Source organism: Neomonachus schauinslandi, chromosome 13 (assembly GCF_002201575.2).
Source record: "Neomonachus schauinslandi chromosome 13, ASM220157v2, whole genome shotgun sequence".
NCBI classification, from domain to species: domain Eukaryota; kingdom Metazoa; phylum Chordata; class Mammalia; order Carnivora; family Phocidae; genus Neomonachus; species Neomonachus schauinslandi.
In genome coordinates this window covers 30,820,984-30,848,652 of record NC_058415.1, presented here as the reverse complement: position 1 = coordinate 30,848,652, position 27,669 = coordinate 30,820,984, and the positions used below count along the sequence as shown (strand labels likewise).

At 37.7% G+C, this 27,669-nt stretch overlaps 1 protein-coding gene across 4 annotated transcripts; it reads right to left on the bottom strand.

The window, feature by feature from the left end:
- Positions 1-2,299: 2,299 nt before the first annotated feature.
- ZNF658 (zinc finger protein 658) lies at positions 2,300-27,669 on the bottom strand. 4 transcript variants are annotated; one of them, XM_044920316.1, is made up of 6 exons: positions 27,513-27,669; positions 25,243-25,301; positions 19,310-19,436; positions 18,918-19,013; positions 5,068-5,967; positions 2,300-4,989 (listed from the first exon to the last, which is right to left on the bottom strand). In XM_044920316.1, the coding sequence occupies exons 2-6, from the start codon at positions 25,255-25,257 to the stop codon at positions 3,047-3,049; spliced, it is 3,081 nt and encodes a 1,026-aa protein (XP_044776251.1). In that variant the 5' UTR covers positions 25,258-25,301; positions 27,513-27,669; the 3' UTR covers positions 2,300-3,046. The 4 variants fall into 4 exon arrangements, with proteins under 4 accessions (XP_044776251.1, XP_044776252.1, XP_044776253.1 ...); XM_044920317.1 differs by lacking the exons at positions 18,918-19,013; positions 19,310-19,436; positions 25,243-25,301; positions 27,513-27,669 and having other exon boundaries at positions 2,300-4,658; positions 4,902-5,445; XM_044920318.1 differs by lacking the exons at positions 18,918-19,013; positions 19,310-19,436; positions 25,243-25,301; positions 27,513-27,669 and having other exon boundaries at positions 2,300-4,620; positions 5,035-5,445.

The window sequence follows — 27,669 nt, the reverse complement described above, 5'->3', positions numbered from 1 at the left end:
CTATCCATGCTTTTGAGGGATACACTAAACCAGGTGGTCAAGCTTAGCACTGTCAGTGATTACTCACGTTGACAGCATATACTATGATGAGAATAGCATTTTATTTCTGTGGTCTTCCTACAAAACAACACAAAACACAGAACAAAACAAACCTGCAATGCCATTGCAATCATTTTTTAAAAAAAGACATGAGAAACCTAAATTGAGGGGTATTCTATAAAATACTTGACAAGTACTCCTCAAAACTGTCAAGTAAACTGAAACATGGAAGGTCTATGAAATTGTCACAGACCCGTTAAATGTAATGTGGTGTCCTGGATGGGATCTTGGAATATAAAAATAGGATCTGGAAATATAAAAATATTAGGGAAAGGGGTGACTGGGTGGCTCAGTCGGTTAAGCATCCAACTCTTGGTTTTGGCTCAGGTCATGATCTTGCAGCTGTGGGATTGGGCCCTGTGTCAGGATCTGCACTCAGTGCAGAGCCTGCTTCAGATTCTTGCCCTCTCCCAACTACTCACTCACTCTCAAATAAATAAAATCTTTTAAAAAAACATTAGGGAAAAACCAGTGCAATCTGAAAAATGTTTAGTTAATAATATATCAGTGTCACTACTTACTTAAGACAAATATACCAGAGTTAAGATGTTAGTAAGAGAAACTGGGTGAGAAGTATATAGTATTGTTAGTTTTTATTAAAATCTAAAACTATTCTAAACTGAAGTTAATTTTTTTTTAAAGATTTTATTTATTCACTTGAGACACAGAGATACAGAGAGAGAGACAGCACGAGCAGTGGGAGAGGCAGAGGGAGAGGGAGAAGCAGACTCCCTGCTGAGCCAGGAGCCCGATGTGGGACTCGATCCCAGGACCCTGGGATCATGACCTGAGCTGAAGGCAGACGCTTAACCATCTGAGCCACCCAGGCGCCCCTGAAGTTAATTTTTTAACAGTACTCCAGGTTTGATACTTTCCTTTTCATATATAGTTTTCTGAAAAATCAGGAATGCAGAAAGAGATTTTTTCCCTATCATTTACCTTTGAACACTGTGCACTAAGCTCAAGTTGCATCAAGGTGTCAGAGACTGAGGAGATGCAAACACTTTCTTATCTGTTAGAACTTCCTTGTCCCAAAGAATGCTGATTCAATAACTGGTGTATCAGCCCTGGTGGTGTGATGATACAGCCTTCATCCAATGGTGAGCTCTTAGTACAGGCTCTTTTCCTTGGCAGTGATGCTGCAAAGTGGTAACAACCCGGTGTCAAAGAAGTACCTGTTCTCCAATTAATACTAAAGGTATGTCATCATTTCCCCTCACATAGTATCAGCAGGGGATTGGGAATAGAAAACTTACTCAGGGAATCAACTGACTTACTGTCCTCATGCTCAATCTACCAGATCACACTTGCAGAAAGCAACATGCCCAGAGTTGAGAGAAATTTTGTGATTCAGGTTTTTAAAAAACGAGGACTGCATTTACTTTCTTCTCTGTGCTGACCAAACCATGTAGCCTCAAATGATGACAGACTAACCAATATTTTCTTGGCTAAAACTATACAACACTAAATCGTTCCCTCAGAAGTTAGTCTGCTTTTTAATACTAATGTGGTACTTATGATATGAAAGTAGCCTTTTTCATTCCAATTCCAAAACCTGCTGTCCAAGCAGGATAAAAATAAAAATGGTTTGCAACGCTGCATAATGTGAACACACATTATGAGGTTGGAAAAAGATCCTACACAAGATGCGTAGGCTATATGCATACTAGAGGAGTGAGGCTATGATATCCTTTATAATTACACAGTACAAAATAAACCACTAGTGGGATATAATGAAGGCCAAAAAACATGTAAGAATCATCCAGCCCACCTACCCACATACAGATACATACACACAAGGAAACTTAGGAAATCTTATGGATCTCCAATATCCTAGAGAAACAGGGCCACACTACCAGGCAGACAGCAGGCAGGCCAAAATTTCATAGCATCAACAGCATCAAGCTGAGGGAAGCCAACAGAACGTAAACTGTTAACTCACAAAAGGAAAGTGGACAGGTTCCAGAGCAGGTTTGCCTGCTGCCTTCTACTAGAACTCATCAGCAGTAATGAATTCTGTTACATAAACTGATATAGATGTACCACATAGCTCAGAGACTAGCCACAAACATTTATTGGTATTGTCCACAGAATTCAAATTCTTCTTCCATCTTTAAAACTTCACATTCCACAGTGAGTTTGTGTATAGAATATTTTATTATATACTTTCTATAAGTATATAATACTTATAATAATCAGTTCTAGGTGAAGATTTTATCTTCAATTCTGAAACATATATTTCCTCAGGAAAAAAAAAAATTACCTGGAGCAAACTTTCAGTAGTTGTTAAAAAATATCATTTATCAAAATATAAGATTTTGGTCAAATCTTAATTATCTGCTATTAAATATGTAGTAAAGGCTTTTGTGTTTTTCCCTGAGATTTCTCTAATTTTTAATGAAAGCTTCTGATCAGTCAGGATGTTGACAGTTTTCTTCCTCATGTGAAGTCTCTGATGTACAATGACAGGCTGAATTTTATAGGTCTTCTGACATGATATTCATAGGGTTTTGTCCCACTGTAACAGAGTTAACTAAACTATGTGCATTTAACAAACAGAACAGAATCTTTAAGAGCTCAACAGAGTACAGTTTTTTAAACCAACTTGTGAAGATCTATTAGTGGAGAACTGTTTCACCCAGTTATTCAGATTTTGGCTTCTTTCACCTTGTGTTCTACCCTGTTTAATACACATGCCAAGTCTGCCCTGGCAATATCTCTATTCCAACATAACATAGGACAGAAAGAATGTAAGGTAACTTTTGAAGGCTAGACTTAGCTTAAATGTTATAGTGTCATATTCCATGACCAGTGTCACTCAAATGAAAGACTGGGAAATTAGACAAACTATGTGCCTAGTGGAAAAGGAAATGTTTAAGGGAAACAATCTGCCAGTTTGTGACATGAGCTTTTTTACTGTGTGTTATCAATTAAGGTAGGAGTCCCTTCAGGACTTCCCAAATTCACCACATGCAAGGGTTTCCTTTCTGGTGTGCATTCTGGAGTGATGTACTCTAAGAGCTGCCTTACGGATAAAAGTTTTCCTGCATTCATTACATTCATAGGGTTTCTCTCCTGTGTGAATTCTCTGGTGTACTCTGAGAGTTGAATTTTGTGCAAAAGCTTTCCCACATTCATTACACTCATAAGGTTTCTCCCCTGTGTGAATTCTCTGGTGTGCACTAAGGTGTGACTTCTGGGAGAAAGTCTTCCCACATTCATTACATTCATAGGATTTTACACCTGTGTGAGTTCTCTGATGTACTCTGAGGGTTGAATTATGGGCAAAAGGTTTCCCACATATATTACATTCATAGGGTTTCTCCCCTGTATGAATTCTCTTATGTGCAATAACATACGACTTCTGGGAGAAAGTTTTCCCACATTCATTACATTCATAGGGTTTCTCCCCTGTTTGAGTCCTCAGATGTGCCCGGAGGTGTGATGTCTTGGAGAAAGTTTTCCCACATTCATTACACTCATAGGGTTTCTCCCCTGTGTGAATTCTCTGATGTGCCCTGAGGGCTGAATTATCAGCAAAAGTTTTCCCACATTCCTTGCATTCATAAGGTTTCTCCCCTGTGTGGATTCTCTGATGTGCACAGAGGTGTGTTCTTTGGGAGAAAGTTTTCCCACATTCACTACACTCATAGGGTTTCTCACCTGTGTGAATTCTTTGATGGACTATGAGGGCTGCCTTATAGACAAACATTTTCCCACATTCATTACATTTATAAGGTTTTTCCCCTTTGTGAATTCTCTCATGTCCACTGAGGTATGATTTCTGAGAGAAGGTTTTCCCACACTCGCTACATTCATAAGGTTTCTCCCCTGTGTGAATTCTCTGATGTGTACTGAGATGTGTCTTCTGTGAAAAAGTTTTCCTACATTCGTTACATTCATAGAGTTTCTCCCCTGTATGAATTTTCTGATGTGCTCTGAGAGCTGAATTATGGGCAAATGTTTTCATACATTCATTACATTCATATGGTTTCTCCCCTGTATGAATTCTCTGATGTACTCTGAGAGCTGAATTATGGGCAAAAGTTTTTTCACAGTCACTACACTCATAGGGTTTCTCCCCTGTGTGAATTCTCTGATGTGCTCTAAGGGCTGAATTATGGGCAAAAGATCTCCCACAGTCATTACATTCATAGGGTTTCTCACCTGTATGAATTCTCTGATGTGCTCGGAGAACAGATATATGGGCAAAGGACCTCCCACATTCATTACATTCATAAGGTTTCTCCCCTGTGTGAATTCTCTGATGTGCTCTGAGGGTTGAATTATCAGCAAAAGTTTTCCCACATCTGTTACATTCATAGGGTTTCTCTCCAGTATGGACTCTCTGATGTGCACTAAGGTGTGTCTTGTGAGAGAAAGTTTTCCCACATTCAGTACATTTGTAGGGTTTTTCGCCTGTGTGAATTCTCTGATGTGCTCTGAGATGTGATGTCTTAGAGAAAGTTTTCCCACATTCAATACATTTGTAGGATTTCTCCCCTGTGTGAATTCTCTGATGTTCTTTGAGATGTCCCATCTTGGAGAATGTTTTCCCATATATGTTACTTTGACAGAGTTTCATTCCTGTGTGTGTTCTCTGGTGTACTGTGAGCGCAGACTTCCTGTAAGATTTCCCACATCCACTGTTATCATAATCCTTTGTGTGAACTGTCAGATTTTCATGGATGTTTGACTTTTGACAGAAAGTTTTCCCATATTTATTACATTCACAGAGACTGACCCTCATATCAGTTCCAGGATAATGAATAGGGTGTGAACTTGAACAAAAAGATTCCCCACATTCCTCACATTCCTCAGGTTTCTCCTCTGAGTGGGTCCTCAGATGATGAATGAGTTGTCCTTTCTGGTAAAAGGATTTCCTGCATTCATTACATTCAAATGACTTCTCTCCAGTTTCACTTTGCTGATGATGTACACTGAGGGCTGAGTTTTGATGGAAGGACCTCCCATATTTATCACACTGGTAGAGTTCCTCTTCTGTGTGACTTCTCTGACATACTATAAGGTCTAATTTCTGGTAGAAGGCATTTATACATCCATTATATGCACAAAATTCATCTCTAATTTGTGTCTTTTTTTGTATTATATGGGTTGAGCTCTGGCTCAACTTTTCTTCACATTTATTGCTTGCAAAAGCACCCTGTTCTTTAACAGTTCTCTGAGACTGAGTGAGAGGTAAGAGCCTGCTGAAGTTACTCCCATTTTCATTATATTCAGAGTTTGTCATAGCCATGTGAACTTTATCATATTTCACAGTGGTGGTTTTGTCGCAGGATTTCCCACATTCGTTAAGATCAAAGCATTTCTCTCTTGTGCCAGTTCTCACATAGTTAAATAAAGTTGCTTTATCACAGTTTTTCCTAAATTCATCATCCTTATAGGATTCCTCTCCTATAATACAGTGAGTCTTATCATGTAAAACTTTCCTAAATTCATTACATTCAAAAGACTGCTCCAGGCTTTGAAGTTTCTGATGATCTTTCCTATTATTGAGAGGTTTCATGTTTTTATTATAACCATAAGATTTCTCTCCAGTATGAGTTTTCTCATGTTTAATATCAAGCTGCAACTTTTTGCATACATTCATGTAATCAGCCTTCTTTCTTGAATAGGTTCTATCACAAATAATTAATTCAGAAACAACTGGCAAATTCATTCTACATGAGTCACATTTACAGGGCATTTTTCCAAAAGAATTTGGAATTTTATCCAGAGTAAATGGTTTTTCTAAAACTTTCTGCCCTTCTTTACTCAGTGTTTTGTTATGAGTGAATATTACTTGCCACAGAGGTTTCGCTTGTTTTTCCTGGTTTCCCTCAATGAGAATATCAACACTGAAATATCCTAAAACGAGAAAAATTGAAAACATCTTTATATCTTATATTTCTTATGGAGAGGAACTTACAGCCATATGTTTGTTATGTATTGTATTCTGCTACAGGTCACATTTCCAAATATCAGTAATTCATGCACATAGAGAAAAGACAGATATACTTTTTCCTCATCCGTGTTGTTTAAAGAAAACAGGTATTATTTTCAGTGCTGGCCAAGACTGAGTAGCTAGCTCCTTTCTTCCTAAGTCCTCCCTCTTACAATTAACAAATCCCTGGACAATCAATATATCAATAACTAAATCAATAGTAAGTAAGTAAGATGCTACAAAATGGAATGTGGACTTTGGAACTCAAGAAATGACATAGCAGAGGATTCCAAGACTGTTCTTTCTGCTTCCCATATATCTTACATAGGGCACTGGAGTGTTGGAAAAGCCCTCAATCCAAGTCAACAATATACATAACAAAAAGAGCTATAAGAAAAGCCTGTTCCTTCTAGCCAAAGGTCTGAAAAAAAGGTGGTTTAACAGAACAGAAAATCTTTTTGACAATACCCACCCTGCTCAAGCCAAACAAAAACAGGTTTAACAGGGAATGAAAGTTCCACTGCCACAGGTATAAAAAAGGACTGGACACTCTTAGAAAATTTCTTTCCATGAGCCAAAACTAAGAGCTCACTAGAGAGATCATGAAAAATTCTAAGAAAGTTCTATTCACAGGACATTCAGGGATGGTAACAGCAACCACTACCAAAATTCTTCCTGGAACCACATTCTTATCTATTCTATGGAATCTGCAATAGCAAAAGCAATAAATCTGTTGTTTTAGGGCACTTATGGCAACACAGCAGGTAGGGAAGGAAAGAAGGGAAAAGAGGCAGGAATACTACAATATTACAGCTAGAAGGGATGGAACAGCATTTGTAGTAACCATGCTCTCAAAACCCAAGAACACAGTACATTTAAAAAACAGTTTAATTTACATTATTCTCAAATGCACAGGAAACATTCATCACAGCAGACCACGTTCTATACTGCAAGAAAAATTTTCACAAATATAAAAAAACAGAAATCAAAGTATAATCTCAGGCCATCAAGAAATTATACTAGAAATCAGTAACACAAAGTCACCTGGAGAAACACAAAATATTTGTAAATTAATATACTTCTAATTAACCCATTGGTCAAAGAGAAAATTTCACAAGAAATTTAGTTAGAATTGGATGAAAACAATAATGTTTAGAACATATAGAAATTTGTGGGAAGGAGCTAAAGTAGTGCTCAGAGATAAATTTATAGCTTACAACTTTTTTTTTAAGATTTTATTTATTTATTTGAGAGAGAGAATGAGAGAGAGCATGAGAGGGAGGAGGGTCAGAGGGAGAAGCAGACTCCCTGCCAGGCAGGGAGCCTGATGCGGGACTCGATCCCGGGACTCCAGGATCATGACCTGAGCCGAAGGCAGTCGCTTAACCAACTGAGCCACCCAGGCGCCCTATAGCTTACAACTTTTTATATTACAAAAGATTCCAGTTACCCAGTTCCACTTTAACAAATTTGACAGAGAAAAAATTAAATCTAAAGAAAGCAAAAGGAAGAAAATAATAAAGACTAAAGAAGACAATAAAATTGAAAATGGAAAGCAAAGAAAAATCAATCAAGCCAAAGCTTAGTTCACTGAAGATTTTTTTTTAAATGATTTACACCAAAGAAGAAAAAAGAAGACACAAAGTATTAATATAAGAAAAAATGCAAGAAAAGACATAAATACTGATACAACAGACACTAAAAAGATAATAAAAGAGTATTAGGGGAAACTCTGTGCCCATAAATTTGACAATTTAAGTGAAATGGACAAATTTCACTGAAAAACAAACAAACAAACAAAAACTACCAAATTCACTCAAGAAGACATAATTTGGATAGATCAGTATCTATTTAAGAAGTTGAATATGTGGTCAACAAATACGTAGTACCAAGAAACAGCTTCAGTATTAGAAGGCAGTAACTAGTGAATTCTGCCAAAGGTTAAAAAAAAAAAGAAAAGAAAACTATGTTACATAATCTCCTCTAGAAAATACAAGAAACCTACAGACCAATATCCCTCATGACATAAATGTAAAAATTCTAAAGAAAAAAAAAATAGCATAACCCCCCCCCAAAGCAATATAGAAATGACATTCCAAAAAACAAACTGTTGAGATATTTAAAAGTCAATGTAATCCATCATATTAATTATCTAAAATATTAAAACCACACAATCAAATAATTTAAGGCAAAGAATATTTCACAAAATTCAAAATCCATCCATTAGCCTACTGTAAAGGGAATCTACAAAAAGCCTATAGCTATAATCATACTTAAGAGACTGAATACTTAAAACCCTAGGATTGGAAAATACAGGTATCTAGCCTCAGCACTTCTATTCGAGACTGCTAGAAGTTCCCACCAATGCAGTACAGCAAGAATAGAAAGAAAAGGTACAAAATCTACAGAGAGAACCACACAAAGATCTTCAAAAAAAGCCCCTTAACTAGTGTTTTCAGCAAGGGCAAAATACAAAGCTGATATACAAAAGCCAATCATATACAAACAATTCTCACTAGAATTTTAAATCAAAGAATATAATTTACCATGATGCTAAAAACAAAACCCAAAATACTTGGTATCTGTACTCCAAAAACTACTGATAAAAGGAATCAAAGAAATCATAAATAAAAGGAGATGGGATTTCTTTATGGATTGGATTTTAAGATGTTAAACCTCTTTAATTTGATCTATAGATTCAATACAATCCCAGTTGAAAAGCTGGCATGCTTTTTGTTAAATATCAAAAAGCTCATTTTAGAGGAGCAAGATGGCAGAGGAGTAGGAGACCTAAATTTCGTCTGGTCCCAGGAATTGAGTTAGACAGAGATCAAGCCATTCTGAACATCTACGAACTCAAGAGGAGATGGAAGAAAAGAATAGCAGCAACTCTCTGAACAGAAAAGCGACCACTTTCTGGAGGGTCTCTTCTGATTTGTTCAGTGTATATATTTCTGGGGTCATTGTTAGCCTGTTAGCATTTTGTTCTCTCATTCATCTATTCTCCTCTAGACAAAATGACAAGACGGAAAAAATCACTTCAAAAAAAAGAACAAGAGGCAGTACCTACTGCCAGGGACCTAATCAATATGGACATTAGTAAGATGTCAGAACTAGAGTTCAGAATGATGATTTTAAAGATACTAGCTGGGCTTAAAAAAGGCATGGAAGATATTAGAAAAACCATTTCTGGAGAATAAAAGAACTAAAATCTAACCAAGTTGAAATAAAAAAGGCTATTAATGAGGTGCAATAAAAAATGGAGGCTCTAACTGCTAGGATAAATGAGGCAGAAGAGTGAATCAGTGATATAGAAAACCAAAGGATTGAAAATAAAGAAGCTGAGAAAAAGAGAGAGAAACAACTACTGGATCACAAGGACAGAATTCGAGAGATAAGTGATACCATAAGAATAAAAAATATTAGAATAATTGGGATCCCAGAAGAAGAAAGAGAGAGGGGCAGAAGGTATATTGGAGCAAATTATAGCAGAGAACTTCCCTAATTTGGGAAAGGAAACAGGCATCAAAATCCAGGAGGCACAGAGAACCCCCCCAAAATCAATAAAAATAGGTCAACACCCCAACATGTAATAGTAAAACTTATGAATCTCAGAGACAAAGAGAAAATCCTGAAAGCGGCTCAGGACAAAGGATCTGTAACCTACAATAGTAGAAACATTAGATTGGCAACAGACCTATCCACAGAGACCTGGCAGGCCAGAAAAGACTGGCATGATATATTCAGAGCACTACATGAGAAAAATAGGCAGCCAAGAATACTATATCCAGCTAGGCTGTCATTGAAAATAGGAGAGATTAAAAGCTTCCAGGACAAACAAAAACTAAAGGAATTTGCAAACATGAAACAAGCCCTACAAGAAATATTGAAAGGGGTCCTCTAAGCAAAGAGAGAGCCTAAAAGTAACATAGACCAGAAAGGAACACAGACAATATACGGTAACAGTCACCTTACAGGCAATACAATGGCACTAAATTCGTATCTTTCAATAATTACCCTGAATGTAAATGGGCTAAATGCCCCAATCCAAAGACACAGGCTATCAGATTGGATTAAAAAACAAGACCCATCGATATGCTGTCTGCAAGAGACTCATTTTAGACCCAAAGACACCCCCAGATTGAAAGTGAGGGGGTGGAAAACCATTTACCATGCTAATGGACACCAAAAGAAAGCTGCGGTGGCAATCCTTATATCAGACAAATTAGATTTTAAACCAAAGACTGTAATAAGAAATGAGGAAGGACACTATATCATACTTAAAGGGTCTATCCAACAAGAAGATCTAACAATTGTAAACATCTATGCCCCTAAAATGGGAGCAGCCAATTATATAAGCCAATTAATAACAAAAGCAAAGAAACAATAGTAAGGGGACCTTAACAACCCCCTCACTGAAATGGACAGATCATCTAAGCAAAAGATCAACAAGGAAATAAAGACGTTAAGTGGCACACTGGACCAAATGGACTTCACAGATATATTCAGAACATTCCATCCCAAAGCAAAAGAATATACTTCTTCTCTAGTGCCCATGGAACATTCTCCAGAATAGATCACATCCTAGGTCACAAATCAGGTCTCAACCGGTACCAAAAGACTGGGATCATTCCCTGAATATTTTCAGACCACAAAGCTTTGAAACTAGAACTCAATCACAAGAGGAGAGTCGGAAAGAACTCAAGTACATGGAGGCTAAAGAACATCCTACTAAAGAATGAGTGGGTCAACCAGGAAATTAGAGAAGAACTAAAATTCATGGAAAGAAATGAAAATGAAAACACAACTATTCAAAATCTTTGAGATGCAGTAAAGGCGGTCCTAAGGGCAAAGTATATAGCAATACAAGCCTTTCTCAAGAAACAAGAAAGGTCTCAAATATACAACCTAACCCTACACCTAAAGGAGCTGGAGAAAGAACAGCAAATAAAGCCTAAACCCAGCAAAAGAAGATAAATAATAAAGATCAGAGCAGAAATCAATGAAATACAAACCAAAAGAACAGCAGAACAGATCAACGAAACTAGGAGCTGGTTCTTTGAAAGAATTAACAAGATTGATAAACCCCTGGCCAGACCTCCCAAAACAAAAGAGAAAGGATCCAAATAAATAAAATCATGAATGAAAGAGGAGAGATCACAACCAACACCAAAGAAATACAAACAACTATAAGAACATATTATGAGCAACTCTATGCCAGCAAATTAGATAATCTGAAAGAAATGGATGCATTCCTAGAGATGTATCAACTACCAAAACTGAACCAGGAAGAAATAGAAAACCTGAACAAACTTATAACCACTAAGGAAATTGAAGCAGTAATCAAAAATCTCCCAAGAAACAAGAGCCCAGGGCCAGATGGCTTCCCAGGGGAATTCTACCAAACATTTAAAGACTTAATACCTATTCTTCTGAAACTGTTCCAAAAAATAGAAATGGAAGGAAAACTTCCGAAGTCGTTTTATGAGGCCAGCATTACCTTGATCCCAAAACCAGACGAAGACCCCATCAAAAAGGAGAATTACAGACCAATATCCTTGATGAACACGGATGCAAAAATTCTCACCAAAATACTAGCCAATAGGATCCAACAGTACATTAAAAAGATTATTCACCACGACCAAGTGGGATTTATCCCTGGGCTGCAAGGTTGGTTCAACATCCGCAAATCAATGTGATACATTAATAAGAGAAAAGAACAAGAACCATATGATCCTCTCAATAGATGCAGAAAAAGCTTTTGACAAAGTACAGCATCCTTTCTTGATCAAAACTCTTCAGAGTATTGGGATACAGGGTATATACTTCAATATCACAAAAGCCATCTATGAAAAACCCACAGTGAATATCATTCTCAATGGAGAAAAACTGAGAGCTTTCCCCCTAAGGTCAGGAAACGGCAGGGATGTCCACTATCACCACTGCTATTCAACACAGTACTAGAAGTCCTAGCCACGGCAATCAGACAACTAAAAGAAATAAAAGGCATTCGAATCAGCAAAGAAGAAGTCAAACTCTCACTCTTTGCAGATGATATACCTGATGTGGAAAACCCAAAAGACTCTCCACCCCAAAACTGCTAGAACTCATAGAGGAATTCAGTAAAGTGGCAGGATATAAAATCAATGCACAAAAATTGGTGGCATTCCTATACACTAACAAGACAGGAGAAAGAGAAATTAAGGAGTCGATCCCATTTACAATTGCACCCCAAACCATAAGATACATAGGAATAAATCTAACCAAGAGGCAAAGAATCTGTACTCAGAAAACTATAAAATACTCATGAAAGAAATTGAGGAAGACATGAAGAAATGGAAAAACGTTCCACGCTCATGGATTGGAAGAACAAATATTGTGAAGATGTCAATGCTACCTAGAGCAATCTACACATTTAAAGCAATCCCTATCAAAATACCATCCACTTTTTTCAAAGAAATGGAAAAAATAATCCTAAAATTTGTATGGAACCAGAAAAGACCCCGCATAGCCAGAGGAATGTTGAAAAAGAAAAGCAAAGCTGGCGGCATCACAATTCCGGACTTCCAGCTCTATTACAAAGCTGTCATCATCAAGACAGTATGGTACTGGCACAAAAACAGACACATAGATCAATGGAACAGAATAGAGAGCCCAGAAATGGACCCTCAACTCTATGGTCAACTCATCTTTGACAAAGCAGGAAAGAATGTCCAACGGGAAAAAGACAGTCTCTTCAACACAAATGGTGTTGGGAAAATTGCACAGCCACATGCAGAAGAATGAAACTGGACCATTTCCTTACACCACACACAAAAATAGACTCAAAATGGTTGAAAGACCTCAATGTGAGACAGGAGTCCATCAAAATCCTAAAGGAGAACACAGGCAGCAACCTCTTCGACCTCAGCCGAAGCAACTTCTTCCTAGAAACAATGCCAAAAGCAAGGGAAGCTAAGGCAAAAATGAACGATTGGGACTTCATCAAGATAAAAAGCTTTTGCACAGCAAAAGAAACAGTCAACAAAACCAAAAGACAACTGACAGAATGGGAGAAGATATTTGCAAATGACATATCAGATAAAGGGCTAGTATCCAAAATCTATAAAGAACTTATCAAACTCAACACCCAAAGAACAAAGAATCCAATAAAAAAATGGGCCGAAGAGATGAACAGACATTTTTCCAAAGAAGACATCCAGATGGCCAACAAACATATGAAAATGTGCTCAACAGGGGCGCCTGGGTGGCTCAGTTGGTTAAGCGACTGCCTTCGGCTCAGGTCATGATCCCAGGGTCCTGGGATCGAGTCCCGCATCGGGCTCCCGGCTCAGCGGGAAGCCTGCTTCTCCCTCTCCCACTCCCCCTGCTTGTGTTCCTGCTCTCGCTGTCTCTGTCTCTGTCAAATAAATAAATAAAATCTTTAAAAAAAAAAAAAAAAAAAAAAAAAAAAAAAAAAAAAAAAAAAAAAAGAAAATGTGCTCAACATCACTTGGCATCAGGGAAATCCAAATCAAAACCTCAATGAGATACCACCTCACACCAGTCAGAATGGCTAAAATTAACAAGTCAGGAAATGACAGATGTTGGTGGGGATGCGGAGAAAGGGGAACCCTTCTACACTGTTGGTGGGAATGCAAGCTGGTGCAACCACTCTGGAGAACAGTATGGAGTTTTTCGAGAAGTTAAAAATAGAGCTACCATACAACCCAGCAATTGCACTACTGGGTATTTACCCCAAAGATACAAATGTAGGGATCTAAAGGGGTACGTGCACCCCCAATGTTTATAGCAGCAATGTCCACAAGAGCCAAACTGGAAAGAGCCAAGATGTCCATTGACAGATGAATGGATAAAGAAGATAAAGAAGATAAACACACACACAATGAATATTATGCAGTTATCAAAAGGAATGAAATCTTGCCATTTGCAACGACGTGGATGGAACTAGAGGGTACTATGCCGAGCGATAAATAAGTCAATAAGAGAAAGACATGTATCATATGATCTCACTGATATGAGGAATTCTTAATCTCAGGAAACAAACTGAGGGTTGCTGGAGTGGTGGGGGGTGGGAGGGATGGGATGGCTGGGACATTGGGGAAGGTATGTGCTATGGTGAGAGCTGTGAATTGTGTAGGACTGTTGAATCACAGATCTGTACCTTTGAAACAAATAATACATTACATGTTAAAAAAAAGAAGAAGATAGTAGGAAGGGAAAAATGAAGGGGGGGAATCGGGAGGGGGAGATGAACCATGAGAGACTATGGACTCTGAGAAACAAACTGAGGGTTCTAGAGGGAAGGAGGGTGGAGGGATGTGTTAGCCTGGTGAGGGTATTAAAGAGGGCACGTACTGAATGGAGCACTGGGTGTTCTATGCAAACAATGAATCATGGAACACTACATCAAAAACTAATGATGTAATGTATGGTGATTAACAAAAAAATTTTTTTTAATTTTTAAAAAGCTCATTTTAAAATTTATAAAGAACGTTTTTGGACTCACATTAACTGATTTCAAGGTCTAATTAAGAACCTAGAATATTAAAGTTAATGTGGTATTGACATAAGGATGGATATATAGAGAATAAAAAAATACAGATACCACAGAAATACAGTCTTAAATGTACAGAATATAAGTACAAATACACACACACACACATAAACTTATGTACCATATACAAAATATACATTTATCCATTTTCTAAGAACAATGGAAATGCTTTCAGTAGAGAAAGGATAATCTTTTCAATTAATGGTGTTAGAATTACTGGACTCTCCTTTTCAAAAATTTAAACCTGACACTTATCCCATCCTGTCTATAAGAACTAACACCAAATGAATTACAAAATGTAAAATGTGAAATTTAAAACTTTTCTAGAAGAAAGCATATGAATAAATCTGTCTTACTCTGAGTTTGGATATTTCTACACAGAACAATAAATGCATGATCTTTATGAGAAAATTAATAAACTGAATTTTTACATTCAATTTTAGCCAACCTCCTCTGAAATCATGCCAACAAAAGAAGTGGGATGCAGCTTCACTACCGCCAAGTGTGGACAGAAGTCCATGTTCCCCCCTAAACCTCCACTGACATCTTTGGGAGTTGGAGCAGTAGGCTACCACATTAACAGTGAGGAGGGGTGAGATGTCAGGGTCCCCACCAGCCTTCTCCTAACACTAACCACCATCAGGTGCCATGGTCCCTAGCTCACCTTCATTGTTGTGTAATCTTTCAGAATATTACATTTATTCTATGTATATTTACCATATGTATATTGATACATATATACACACATACACATATATATAGATATACATATACGTACAGATACACACACATGTATACATTTAGCTGCAATGAGTGGAGAGTAAAATAGAATACATTTATTCCACCTTTCCCCTGGTTAATACTTTTATATCTTATTCCTTCCCCAAGTAGAGTCACAAACACATTCTCCTTATTATCCCATAGAATATCTCTAGTTTTACTTTGAAAAAAATCAGGCCTTTAAGCCACCTGAATCCCATTTTTTGTTTAGATCAATGAGGTTACTTTGGGATTCTTTCTCCACTGTTTTGTGGGGCTAGTGCCATCTATCAAGACCAATTATCTATGAAGTATATGTTTTTTTTCTTGAGCTTTCTTTTCTGTTCACTCATTTATTAAACTATCCCACTTCCAGTTCCATACTACTTAACTCTCAGAGCTTTACATATGTGATAGAGCAGATCCTACCACAACACTCGTATAAATGAGATTTTCTTTGATACTGCATTAAATATTTATAATTGTGTATAAGTGCTTCTTTTGTCTTTGTTAGAATTAACTAAAATTTCATCCATTTTACTTTTTTTTATTCTAAGAAACATTCTATAATTTCTGTCTTCCAGTTAATTAATATCACTTTTAAATTCTGCTTTTTTTAGTATATTTTTGTTATTGTTTTTGCTTAATTTATTACTAGACTACCAATTTACCTCTGTTCACTAATCTACTATACCCTAAGGTTTATAATATGCACATTTATTTTATAAATGTCACACAATTTTGGACTTGATATCCTTTTTTATACGTTGTTTAAAAGAGAGAATTTTTAAAATATCCATGTTAAGAGTTTTTTGTTTACTCATTAATTTCTATATTTATCAAAATATGTTGAAAATATTATTTATGGAATTCTAATTTGTTGGACTTACTGGTTTTCTTTCTAGATTAACATTATATTTTATCTTTTTTTTTTTTTTAAAGATTTTATTTATTCGAGACACAGATACAGAGAGAGAGAAAGAAAGCATGAGCAGGGAGAGAGGCAGAGGGAGAGGAGAAGCAGGCTCCTCACTGAGCCAGGAGCCCTATGTGGGGCTTGATCCCAGGACCCTGGGATCGTGACCTGAGCTGAAGGCAGAAGCTTAACCATCTGAGCCACCCAGGCGCCCCATATTTTCACTATCTTATGATTAATCTATGGGAACTTGAAAGGCTTCTTTTTTTTTTTTTTTAATGTTATGTTAGTCACCATACAGTACATTAGTTTTTGATGTAGAGTTCCATGATTCATTGTTTGTGTGTAACACCCAGTGCTCCATGCAATACATGAAAAGGCTTGTTCTTTGATCTCAGGATACAGATACATATATATGGTTCACTTTTTTTTTTAAGATTTTATTTATTTGCAAGAGGGAGAGAAGGAGCACGGGGGAGGGGCAGAGGGAGAAGGAGAAGCACACTCCCCGCTGAGCAGGGAGCCCAACACAGAGCTCCATCCCAGGACCCTAAGATCATGACCTAAGCCAGAGGCAGATGCTTAACTGACTAAGCCACCCAGGCGCCCCTGGTTCACTCTAATATAAATACCATTTACATCCCATATAGGCATACTTATTTAATGTTCATTGTATCTTTACTTTAATCAGATGAGGTATGTTATTATCTCCTAATCCTGGTGAATTTTAACTTCTTAGAACCCCATTATTTTGTGTTTTATGATAGCTGGTATGATACTGTTTGGTGCAGTCATTCAAATGCTTAAGGGTTTACTTTAACCTGTGCTCTTAAAATGAGGGCCTTCTTTTAAGCTAATGCATTTATTTATTTATAAAGACTTTATTTCTTTGAGAGAGAGTGAGAAAGCATGAGCGAGGTGTGGGGCAGAGGGAGAGGGAGAAGCAGGCTCCCCACTGATCAGAGATCCTGGCACAGGGTTCAATCCCAGGACCCTGAGATGATGACCTGAGCTGAAGGCAGACACATAACCGATGAGCCGTCCAGGCACCCCTAAGTTACTGCATTTATTGCCTAAATTCAAGCCTGAATAACATGAAACTCTAAATTATTTAGTTTTTTACTTAATAACTTTACTATTTTTTTATTGCAATCTTTCAAACATACTTATTTTGGGGTATCTTTTTTAGCCAACCAATATGATCAAATCATTTACATCTAATGACTGGAAAATATGCTTAATCTAAAAATTTTGCTGTCTGGTTGAACAGCTTCACAACAAAAACTTTAGTAAACACACTTAGGATGATTTTACTCTTTTGCTCTAAGAATTATACTGAAACTGTGATTTTTGAAGTTCCTGAATTTACCAGTTTACACAAAAATACCAATAAGCACATGAAAAAATACTTGACATCATTAGTGACCAAGTAAATTGTTATGGACTGAATTATATCTCCCCCTAAATTCGTATGTTGAAGCCCTGACCCTCAATGTAACTATATTTGGTGGTAAGGCCTTTGGGGAAATTAAGGGTAAATGAGTTCATAAGGGTGTGGCTCAAATTCTTATAGGCTTGGTATCTTTGAAAGAATAGGAAGAGACATCACAGCTCTCTCTCCATGAAAGCACAGAGGAAAGGCCATATGAGGGCACAGTGAGAAGGCAGTCATCTGCAAGCCAGAAAGAAGCCTCGCCAGAAATTAATCATGTTGGCACCCTGATGTTGGGCTTTCAGCTTCCAGAACTATGAGAAATAAATATCTGCTACTTAGGCCACCCAGACTATGGTATTTATCATGCCAGGCCAAATGACTAGTACAGAAATGCACATCAAAACTTCAATGATATACCACTTCACATCTACTAGGATGGCTAGGATAAAAAAGATAATAACAAGTGTTGGTGAAGATGTGGAAAAATCAGAACCCTCATATGCTGTCATTAGGAATGAGAACTAGGCAGGCACTGTGGAAAATAGTCTGGAAATTCTTGAAACAGTTACCACATAACCCAGCAATTTGAATCAAGTGTAACTAAGAGGAAAAAAAGCGTTATGTCCAAAAAAAAAAATCCATGCAAAAACTTGTAAATCAATGTTTCTATCAGCATTATTCAATAGCCAAAAGGTAGAATCCTAAATGTCAATTGAATGAAGAATGGACAAACAAATGTGGCAAATACATATAATGAGACATTATTTTCCATACAAAGGATGAAGTACTGATACATATGAATCTTGTAATCCTATGTGAAAGAAACCAGTCATAAAAGACCACATAATGTGTGACTGCATTTACATGAAATGTCTGCAATAGGCACATCTATAAAGACAGAAAGTAGATTAGTGATTGCTGGGGCTGTAGGGTATAGGAGGATAGGGAGGTAATAACTAAAGGGTATGAGGTTTCTTTTTGAGGTAATGAAAATGAACTGTGGTGATATTTACACATATCTGTGAATATGTGAAAAGCCACTAAATTGTACCCGTTAAATGGGTGGATTCTATGATATGTAAATAGTATTTCAACAGAGCTGTTTAAAAGGGTAAAACAACCAACCAACCAACAAACAAAACTTTCAAAGGTATTCCCCTAAAAGTTTAACTATCCCAAGTGTTTCCTTCTGTCAGTGCTCACCCACCTGGGTACCTCTGGTTTAGGAATTCTTCCTCTAAGGACCAGGGCTCTTCTCCTTGCTCCAACTTGAAGATCATCTCAGGTTTGGTGGTGCAATATCCTGTAAACATGACAATTGAAGGTATATACATATACCAGATCCATGGGCTTTTTGGCTTTCAAAGGTGGAGCAAGATACAGCAACAAGAGCAGCAAAATAAATGTGCTCATTTGAAGTATCCCATGGGGAAGTAATAACATAAACATTTTGTCTGCTTCCTAAAGGCTTCAGGTACCTTAGACCTCTTACTCAAAAGCCAGTACAACATTAATCTCTACAAGGAGTACATGTGTTTTGATAACTTTTAAAAAAAGGAAATTTAATTTAGACGAAGATACACAATAAAGTCTGCTTACCCACTGAAATGAGGTGGCTGTAGTTCTCTAGCATCACATCTCGGTACAGGATCCTTTGAGCAGGGCTCATGTACTGCCATTCATCCTGGGTAAATTCGACAATCACATCTTCGAATGACATGGATCCCTGTAACAACACATTTTGTTCAAAGATTCAGAATTATGTGACACATATCTTTGAGAATTACCACTTTTCCTGTTTACTCTTAAGCTCTAAAAGACATGGTTATCAAAGACACCTATTTCTGACGTAATTTTGTCTGTAGCTGTGGAGTTGCTCAGTTAAGAAGGTTTTTAACTTCCTATAATTCATTTATATCTATTTATGAATTACAGATTTTTTAAGACAAAAAAATTCAATGTAAAGAGATTTCCTACAACTCTTCCTCTTCATCCCAAGTTACTGTGGGCATTCTAGAGAATTCTAAGATGTTCATTCCCTCCTTAGACATCGTCATTGTAAATAGTGGGAGACAAAGAAGATACATGCAAGCTGTGGAGATATTTTACATGATCAAACTTATGTATAAATACATATATAAAAATATATAAATCTAGCGCTCATGAAGAGCAAAGAACAACTTACCAAGGATTTGGAATCACAGAGACCAGTATAAGTGATTATTTATGCTGAAGTAACAGCAATGAATATAAGGACAGGGACATAATCTCAGGGTAGCAGCAGCAACCAATCTGATAATTACTTTCTTGCACAACCGCCCAGGCTAACTAAATGAGCAGCTTCTGGAATGTTGGTGCCAAACACTGACATTTAGGAAACAAAAGGAAAAAAAAATGTGTCAGAAGTTTTAGTGAGATAGATCTGTTCATGTTGCTCCTGAAGGGTCTGTGAACATAAAGGTGGAACTATCCCTTAAACTAATATACACATGGTTTTAGAATGTAGAAGGGAGGTGTAAGGATGAAGACAAACATTTAGGAGTTACTAGCAATTTAGGTGGTAACTAAAATTTTAAGAGGCAATCAGACAGCAACGTGAGCTATATGCTATACATCCTATATGGGACTGAGGAAAGAAAAATACCAAATAGCATTTAGGGAAGCATGAATATTAAAGAGACTGGCAGAAAAAGTATAGTCCAAAAAGCCAAAGAAAAAGCTTTCTGAAAAGTAGTAAGAGTCAGGAAAGGATGCTGGCGAGGATGCAGAGAAAGGGGAACCCTCCTACACTGTTGGTGGGAATGCAAGCTGGTGCAGCCACTCTGGAAAACAGTATGTAGGTCCCTCAAAAAGTTGAAAATAGAGCTACCATACGACCCAGCAATTGCACTACTGGGTATTTACCCCAAAGATACAAATGTAGTGATCCAAAGGGGTACGTGCACCCCGATGTTTATAGCGGCAATGTCCACAATAGCCAAAGTTTGGAAAGAGCCAAGATGTCCACTGACAGATGAATGGATAAAGAAGATGTGGTCTATATATACAATGGAATATTATGCAGCCATCATAAGGAATGAAATCTTGCCATTTGCAATGACATGGATGGAACTAGAGGGTATTATGCTAAACAAAGTAAGTCAATCAGAGAAAGTATCATATTATTTCATGATATGAGGAATTTGAGAAATAAGACAGAGGCTCATAGGAGAAGGGAGGAAAAAATGAAACAAGATGAAACCAGAGAGAGACAAACCGTCTCTCTCAAATGCTATTTGGTATTTTTCTTTCCTCAGTCCCATGTAGGATGTATAGCATATAGCTCACGTTGTTGTCTGATTGCCTCTTAAAATTTTAGTTACCACCTAAATTGCATACACTACATCAAAAACTAATGATGTACTGTATGGTGACTAACATAATAAAACAAAATTAATAATAAAAAAAAAGAGTCTGGAAAAGGTAGAATCTTGGAAAATGCAAAAAGGGAAAATTTCCACAACAAAAGACTTCAAACGGGCTGGAAGGAGGGGGAACTGGAGAGTTGCTGTTCAACAGACATAAAACTTCAGTTATGCAAAATCATTAAGTTCCAGAGATCTGCTGTACAACATCATCCCTATAGTTAACAATATAGTATCACACATATAAAAATGTGCTAAGGGTAGATCTCATGTTAAGTGTTCTTATCACAATTAAAAGCAGAAAAGAAAGGGAAGAAAACTAAGAGATAACAGGGCAGAAACAAGTTTCTTTTTTCCCCCTCAGTGTTATGTATCCAATTATTTGTTCATTTATGTCTTCAGTATTCCTAAGTGAGTACCTCATGCATGTGAAACTCAGTAGTAGTAGCTGGTAACTAAAACAAATAAATAAAAGGACAAGAATACCTCTCAAAATTTAATCTAAAAAAGAAAAAAAAGAAAAGGTAATTATATTCTCCAAAGCGAAAAAATTAGTGAGAAAAGTGGCACTGCTTTCATTTTTGTGAATCTCTTTAATATCTGACTTAATTAGATCACGTGGATTAAAAAAAATAAGCTAACAAGTGACATAAATAAAAATGGTTAAGTAAGGATCCAAAAAATTCTCTCCTTCATAAAACTAGGAAAAAACTGGCAAAAACTGAGGCGCCTGGGTAGCTCAGTTGGTTAAGCATCCAACTCTTGATTTTGGCTCAGGTCATGATCTAGGGGTTGTGGGATCAAGCCCCATGTCAGGCTCCATGCTCAGCACAGAGTCTGCATGAGATTCTCTCTCTCTCTCCCCCTCTGCCACTCACAGTCTCTTGCTTTCTCAATAAATAAATTTTTTAAAAAAACTAGCAAAAATTATAAAAATTAACAAAGGCTATCTTCAAAACATTTATAACAAAAACGGGCGCCTGGGTGGCTCAGTTGGTTAAGCGACTGCCTTCGGCTCAGGTCATGATCCTGGAGTCCCTGGATCGAGTCCCGCATCGGGCTCCCTGCTCGGCAGGGAGTCTGCTTCTCCCTCTGCCCCTCCCGGCCCTCCCCCCTCTCATGTGCTCTCTCTCTCAGTCTCTCTCTCTCAAATAAATAAATAAAAATCTTTAAAAAAACAAAACAAAAAACAAAAACAAAACAGCTTCATCATAGTAGAATGGTGATACTGTGACCTTTTAACTTATACCCTGTTCCCATCCTTCCCTTCCCAACTCTGCAATAGTTTGACAACCATTGGTCTGCAACCAGCAGCCTGGCAACCACAAGAGCAGAACTGGGTTGGAGATCCACTGAAACCTCATTCATAGAAAACTGTCATTATTTGGCCAGTTTGGTGGTTTCCTGAAAGACCCCACTTACAAGGATGCCTTTATTTGAGCTAACTCACAGCTCAGTGTGAAAAGCCTTATTCACTCATCATTTATCAAAAATTAAAGGCATTTGTTTAACTTAATGGCTACCTGAGGTGGCAGATAACAGCTGAGACAAACAATGGCTTAACCAAGAAGCTTGAAAGAAAAAGTTGGACAACGAGATGTCCATAAATGTTTCTGAAAACCTCTGATATATTCCTGAGAATCAAGGAGGCCGCAAACTTGCAAAGGGCTGTGCATATGCCTAAGGCTGTGAGCATACTCAGGAAAGATATGAGAAGGCCCTGAGCTGTCACCTCTAGGTGACCTTAAGGTTTGGCATTAGAAAGAAGTCTAAGCTAATGCAGAGTTATAAACCATCTGTCTGACTGTTGAAGAATTCCCTGACATGCACAGAGCCCTTAGCAAAGACTGGGAGACTTACTGGGTCTAGGCATTTAAAGAAATTTCTGCAGACACTTCAACTGCCTCAGATCAAAGAAACACAGGCTCTACAGAATTTTTTAAAAACTCACTGAACAAATAAATTTCAACAATGACCCCGAAGGAGGGGAGAAATTCTGATTTCTAGAACTGGCACATTCTTCTATTAAAAATGTCCTATTTTCAACAAAAAAGTTTAGTAAACAAGGAAAGAAACAAGAAAGTAAGGTTCATATGCAGAAAAGGTATAATCAATAGAAACTGCTCTTAAAGAAGCAAACGTTGAACTTACTAGACAATAACCTTAAATCAGCCATATTAAATATGGTCAAATACCTAGAAAAAAACAATGTTCAAGGACTAAAGGAAAATAAAGAAAGATATTTCACTAAATTAAGAATATCAATGAAGAGATAGAAATTTTAACAAAGAGAAATCATACAGAAACTCAAGAGTTGAAAACTTTAATAACTAAATCAAAATTTCACCAGAGGGATTCTATAGCAGATTTGAGGAAATGAAAGAATGAACAGACTGGACAATATGCCCATTGAAATTATATACTGTGAGGAAACAAAGAAAAATAATGACAAAAAATGAAATATGGGATAGCATCAAGCAATAAAGACAAAGAGACAATATTGAAAGCAGCAAGAAAGAAGTAACTCATCATGTACAACAGTATTAAAAGCAGATTACTAATCAGAAACCATGGAAGACATAAGGCAGTGAAATGATACATGACAAGTAAGTGCTGAAAGAAAAAAGTTGTCAACCAAGAATTATATATCCAGCAAAAATAGAAAAATTAAAACCTTCCCAGATAAACAAAAACAAAATTTGTCACAGGCAGAACTGCCCTACAAGAAATAATACAGGGAGTGGTTCAGCAAATCTATACAGACAGAAAATAGATTAGTGGTTGCTTGGGGTTTGGGGGAAATGAGCAGATGAAAGGGGATAAAATGTAGAGTTGCTTTTTAAGATGAAGAAACTGTTCTAAAATTGACTGTGGTGATATTTGCACCAATCTGTGAGTATACTAAAACATCACTGAATTCTACACTTAAATGGGTGAATGGTATGGTATGTGAACTGAATCTCAATAAAGCTTAAAAAAAAAAAGAGAGAGAGAGAATGAAACCATTCTAAGATTAATAGAGCAGATTAAAAGGGCCAGGGTCGGAAACTGGGAATGAACCACGTGAAAGGACAAGTGAAAGAAGATGACTCCAAAAAGATATCAGCACTGTAAAGATGGGGCCAGTGGAGGGTGTCATGGACAGTAACAAAGAAACTTTCCAGAAGGACAGAGGCAGTAGAGGCAAATGCTACAGAAAAGTCAAGTAAGGAAGGAATTAGACAAGACCCAATGGATTTGATTATAATCAAGTCTCTGGTCACCAGATATGACAGGCAAGTGGGGAGAGAAGCCAAAGCATCATGCAGAGGTTTGAAGTGTGGATAGAAAGTGTTGAAACGTTTCAAAGAGAACACAATTTTAAACTGCTGAGCAACCTGAATATCTTGGGTACTCAAAATATTTACGGAAAGTAATTTTAATTCAGCTGATTCAACAGAAAAGAATGTCTAATTCAACCCCTGTGTTTGAGTTTCTGGAAAACAGAACAGACCAAGTTCACATTTAGCATTATATCTTCTACTTTTATCGAAGAACAAGTAGAGACAACGTTCTATATTATTTTAGAGTAATTATTGAAAAGTTGTTAACTAAATCACCTACTCGAAAAATAAAGATCATTTTTACCTTCAAATGTTTTAACGTTCTGGGCACCTGGGTGGCTCAGTTGGTTAAGTCTCTTACCTTCAGCTCAGGTCATGATCCCAGGGTCCTAGGATGGAGTCCCGCATCGGGCTCCCTGCTCATCAGGGAGTCTGCTTCTCTCTCTCCCTCTGCCCCTCCCCCCCCTGCTTGTGTGCATGCACTCTCTCTCTCAAATAAATAAAATCTTTAAAAAAAAAATGTTTTAACATTCTATGAGGTATCAGTTTGCTTAATCTTCTCACCAACCACAACCTTTAAAGCAGTACAGTTTGTCTGACACTCTGACATGGCTACCAACACTCAGAAATAAATTCGGAGCTCCAATTTCATATCCACATGCCACCTTTGCTCTGCTACTCATCTGTCTTTCCATCTCTGAATGCATCTGATTCCATTTCTATTTCTACTTTTTCATGTTAATAGACTCTTAAGCCCTTATAAAATCCACTATAAAACAAACAGATTATTAAAAATAGAAATTACCTGCACTATGTTCATTTTCTGCAGCTCCTTGAAGAATGTGAAGAAATGAAAAGGTTCAGCTGGGAAAGAGGAAGGAGAAATAGGGTCATGAGAAACCTGGTCTGCCTTACAACTATTTTTATTTCCCTAAAAATCTCATTAACATCAGCTGGAAAAAAGGTTTCCCTATAGAAGAATATCCTTTTCACATTCTTGAGAGGGAACAAGAAGGACCACGCAGAGGTAGTACCTGAACAAATGCATCTGCGATATGATGACATAGGCTTAACCTTGCATTTTCACTGCTGTGAAACTCAGAAGTCGATGAATTAACAATTTATGTCCCCTTCTAAGTAAGAACAACAACAAAAAACACAAAATAAAACAAGAGGATATTGGTTAAACAAATTCAGGTATACAAAGGTAAAACCTTCTACCTTCATTTAAACTAATGTTGTTTAAAAAACCTACTTAGATGGGATTGTTAATCAAATTTGTGTTGTCTTTACACCTTGAGTTAGAGCTTCCCCAGAAAACTTCAAAATACAGATGGGACGCTTTATGCAAGAAATACTTTTTCTAACTTTTTGTTCTTACTTGGCTGCAAATTCTGAAACAGATTTCTTAGTAAGATGCCTATAGTACTTACCTGTGTAAGTAAACAGCACTGTGCTTAAGTTCTTAATTCTGCCCTGGGCGTCTTTTCAAAAATCATTCATTTCAGGCCCAATATTTTGAGCTTCCAAAAGTGTCTAATATAGAAAAATTTTCTTCTACTATCCTTTCGTCATTCCCTACACTCAGGAAAGAGGGAGCATCAGCATAACTCTAGATGCCACATGTGGTGATGGAGATGGTAGGAGGGCAGCTCAGAATCTGGAAAGAATGAGGGGGAATGAAGGACACCAGGTGCTATTTAGGATTTCATTAATTCTGGCTGGTTATACCTTCCCTGGGCATCATGTCCTACCAACCACCCAGTGAAGTGCCTTTTCCTGTACAGCCTGACAGTCACCCATCCCTCTCAACCACCTTCTGCAAGCTGGTCCAGTGCCCACTGTCACACAGTCTGTGATGGCTTCTGCGTGCAGTCACTAAGTCTGACTCATGCTATACAGGGATCAAGAACTGCTTCTGGTGGAGCAAGTCAGGACCTGTGCCTTTCTTGAAACCTCTGCTCCTGCTCTGAAGCTCCAATGAGGAATCTGTCAGAAGAGCTCTTCTTCTAAATGACAGTTGTTCCTAGGGCTCTCTTTCTCCAGTCTTAAGTTACTTTACTACAGAGGGGCTGGGATCTGGGCCTGAGAAACAAATTCACTGTAATTGAAACCTCCATTTAACACTCTAAACCGGACTTTGGAATCCACTACAAGTGTACTATCCAGTAATGTAGCCATTAGCTGCATGCAACTACTACACCTGAAGTGTGGTTAATAATAATTCAGATATACTGAGTTAAACGTATCAGTAGAACTAATTTCATCTCTTTCTTTTTATTGTTGCTACTGAAAAACTCCATATTTGGTTTCCATTATCTTTCTATTGGCCAGCACTGCATTAGATTATCAGATTGTGCCTTTGAGGATGGAGATAGCTTAGATGGTGCAGGTAAGTTCAAGAGTCTCTTGACCAGGGGCTCTAAAAAGAATCCACAAATCCCAGGATATATATTACCACATTGTGAGATTCTGTCCATATTCACTTCACAATCATATCTCTGGAAATCTGGGGACAGGCTACTCTGCTAAGAGCTCCAAAGGTTGCAACTCTTGGTTTGGGGCAGAAAGGATGCTGGGAAGAGCAAGAGGTAGGGAGTAAAATCTACTTGTATTTACATCCAACCTCTCCCACCTACCAGCTTGTGCCCTAGGGTGTATCATTTGGCCTCCAGTAAATTCCTTTCACTTTTTAAAATGGCCTAATTATAAGGGCAACTGTGAGGCTTAAATGAAATACCAAAGGAAACAAAGTGTTTTGTGATAACAACTTACACACCCATTATTACAAGCACTTGACAAAAAGCTTTGCAGATGACACCTTATTTCTCAGAGTAATTCCACAAGCTACTGTTAGTAGCCTCATGTTCATCGAAAACATTATAAAGGTGGATTCCCTTCCCACTGCCTGCAGTCCCCTCACTCGGCGGCCGCAAAGGGCACTTTCTCCAGATTGGGGACGCAGCCCCACTTGCGCCACCGGAAGCAGGCGGGAGCAAACGCCGCAAGCACACAGGGACTGGGGGAGGGGAGGACCCGCCGGGATATTCCCGGGAACATTGCACACAAACCTACCGGATCTGGCAGGGCCCCAGGCCTCCCGGAGCCGTGTCCCCAGTGCTCTCACCCCCAGTGCAAAGGCTCTGCTCCCGCAGATACCCAAAGGAGCCGAGTTCGTGTCCTTTTTCAACCACAGAAGGCGGGCGGAAAAGAGGCCAAGGCTGGATGTGCA

Excerpts from the sequence above, each read along its gene's own strand:
- ZNF658 (XM_044920316.1), bottom strand. Across the intron at positions 19,014-19,309 it reads CAGCCACCTCATTTCAGTGG|GATATTGCACCACCAAACCT; the intron begins GTAAGCAGACTT and ends TCATGTTTACAG. Across the intron at positions 5,968-18,917 it reads CCTAAACCAGAGGTACCCAG|GATATTTCAGTGTTGATATT; the intron begins GTGGGTGAGCAC and ends TTCTCGTTTTAG.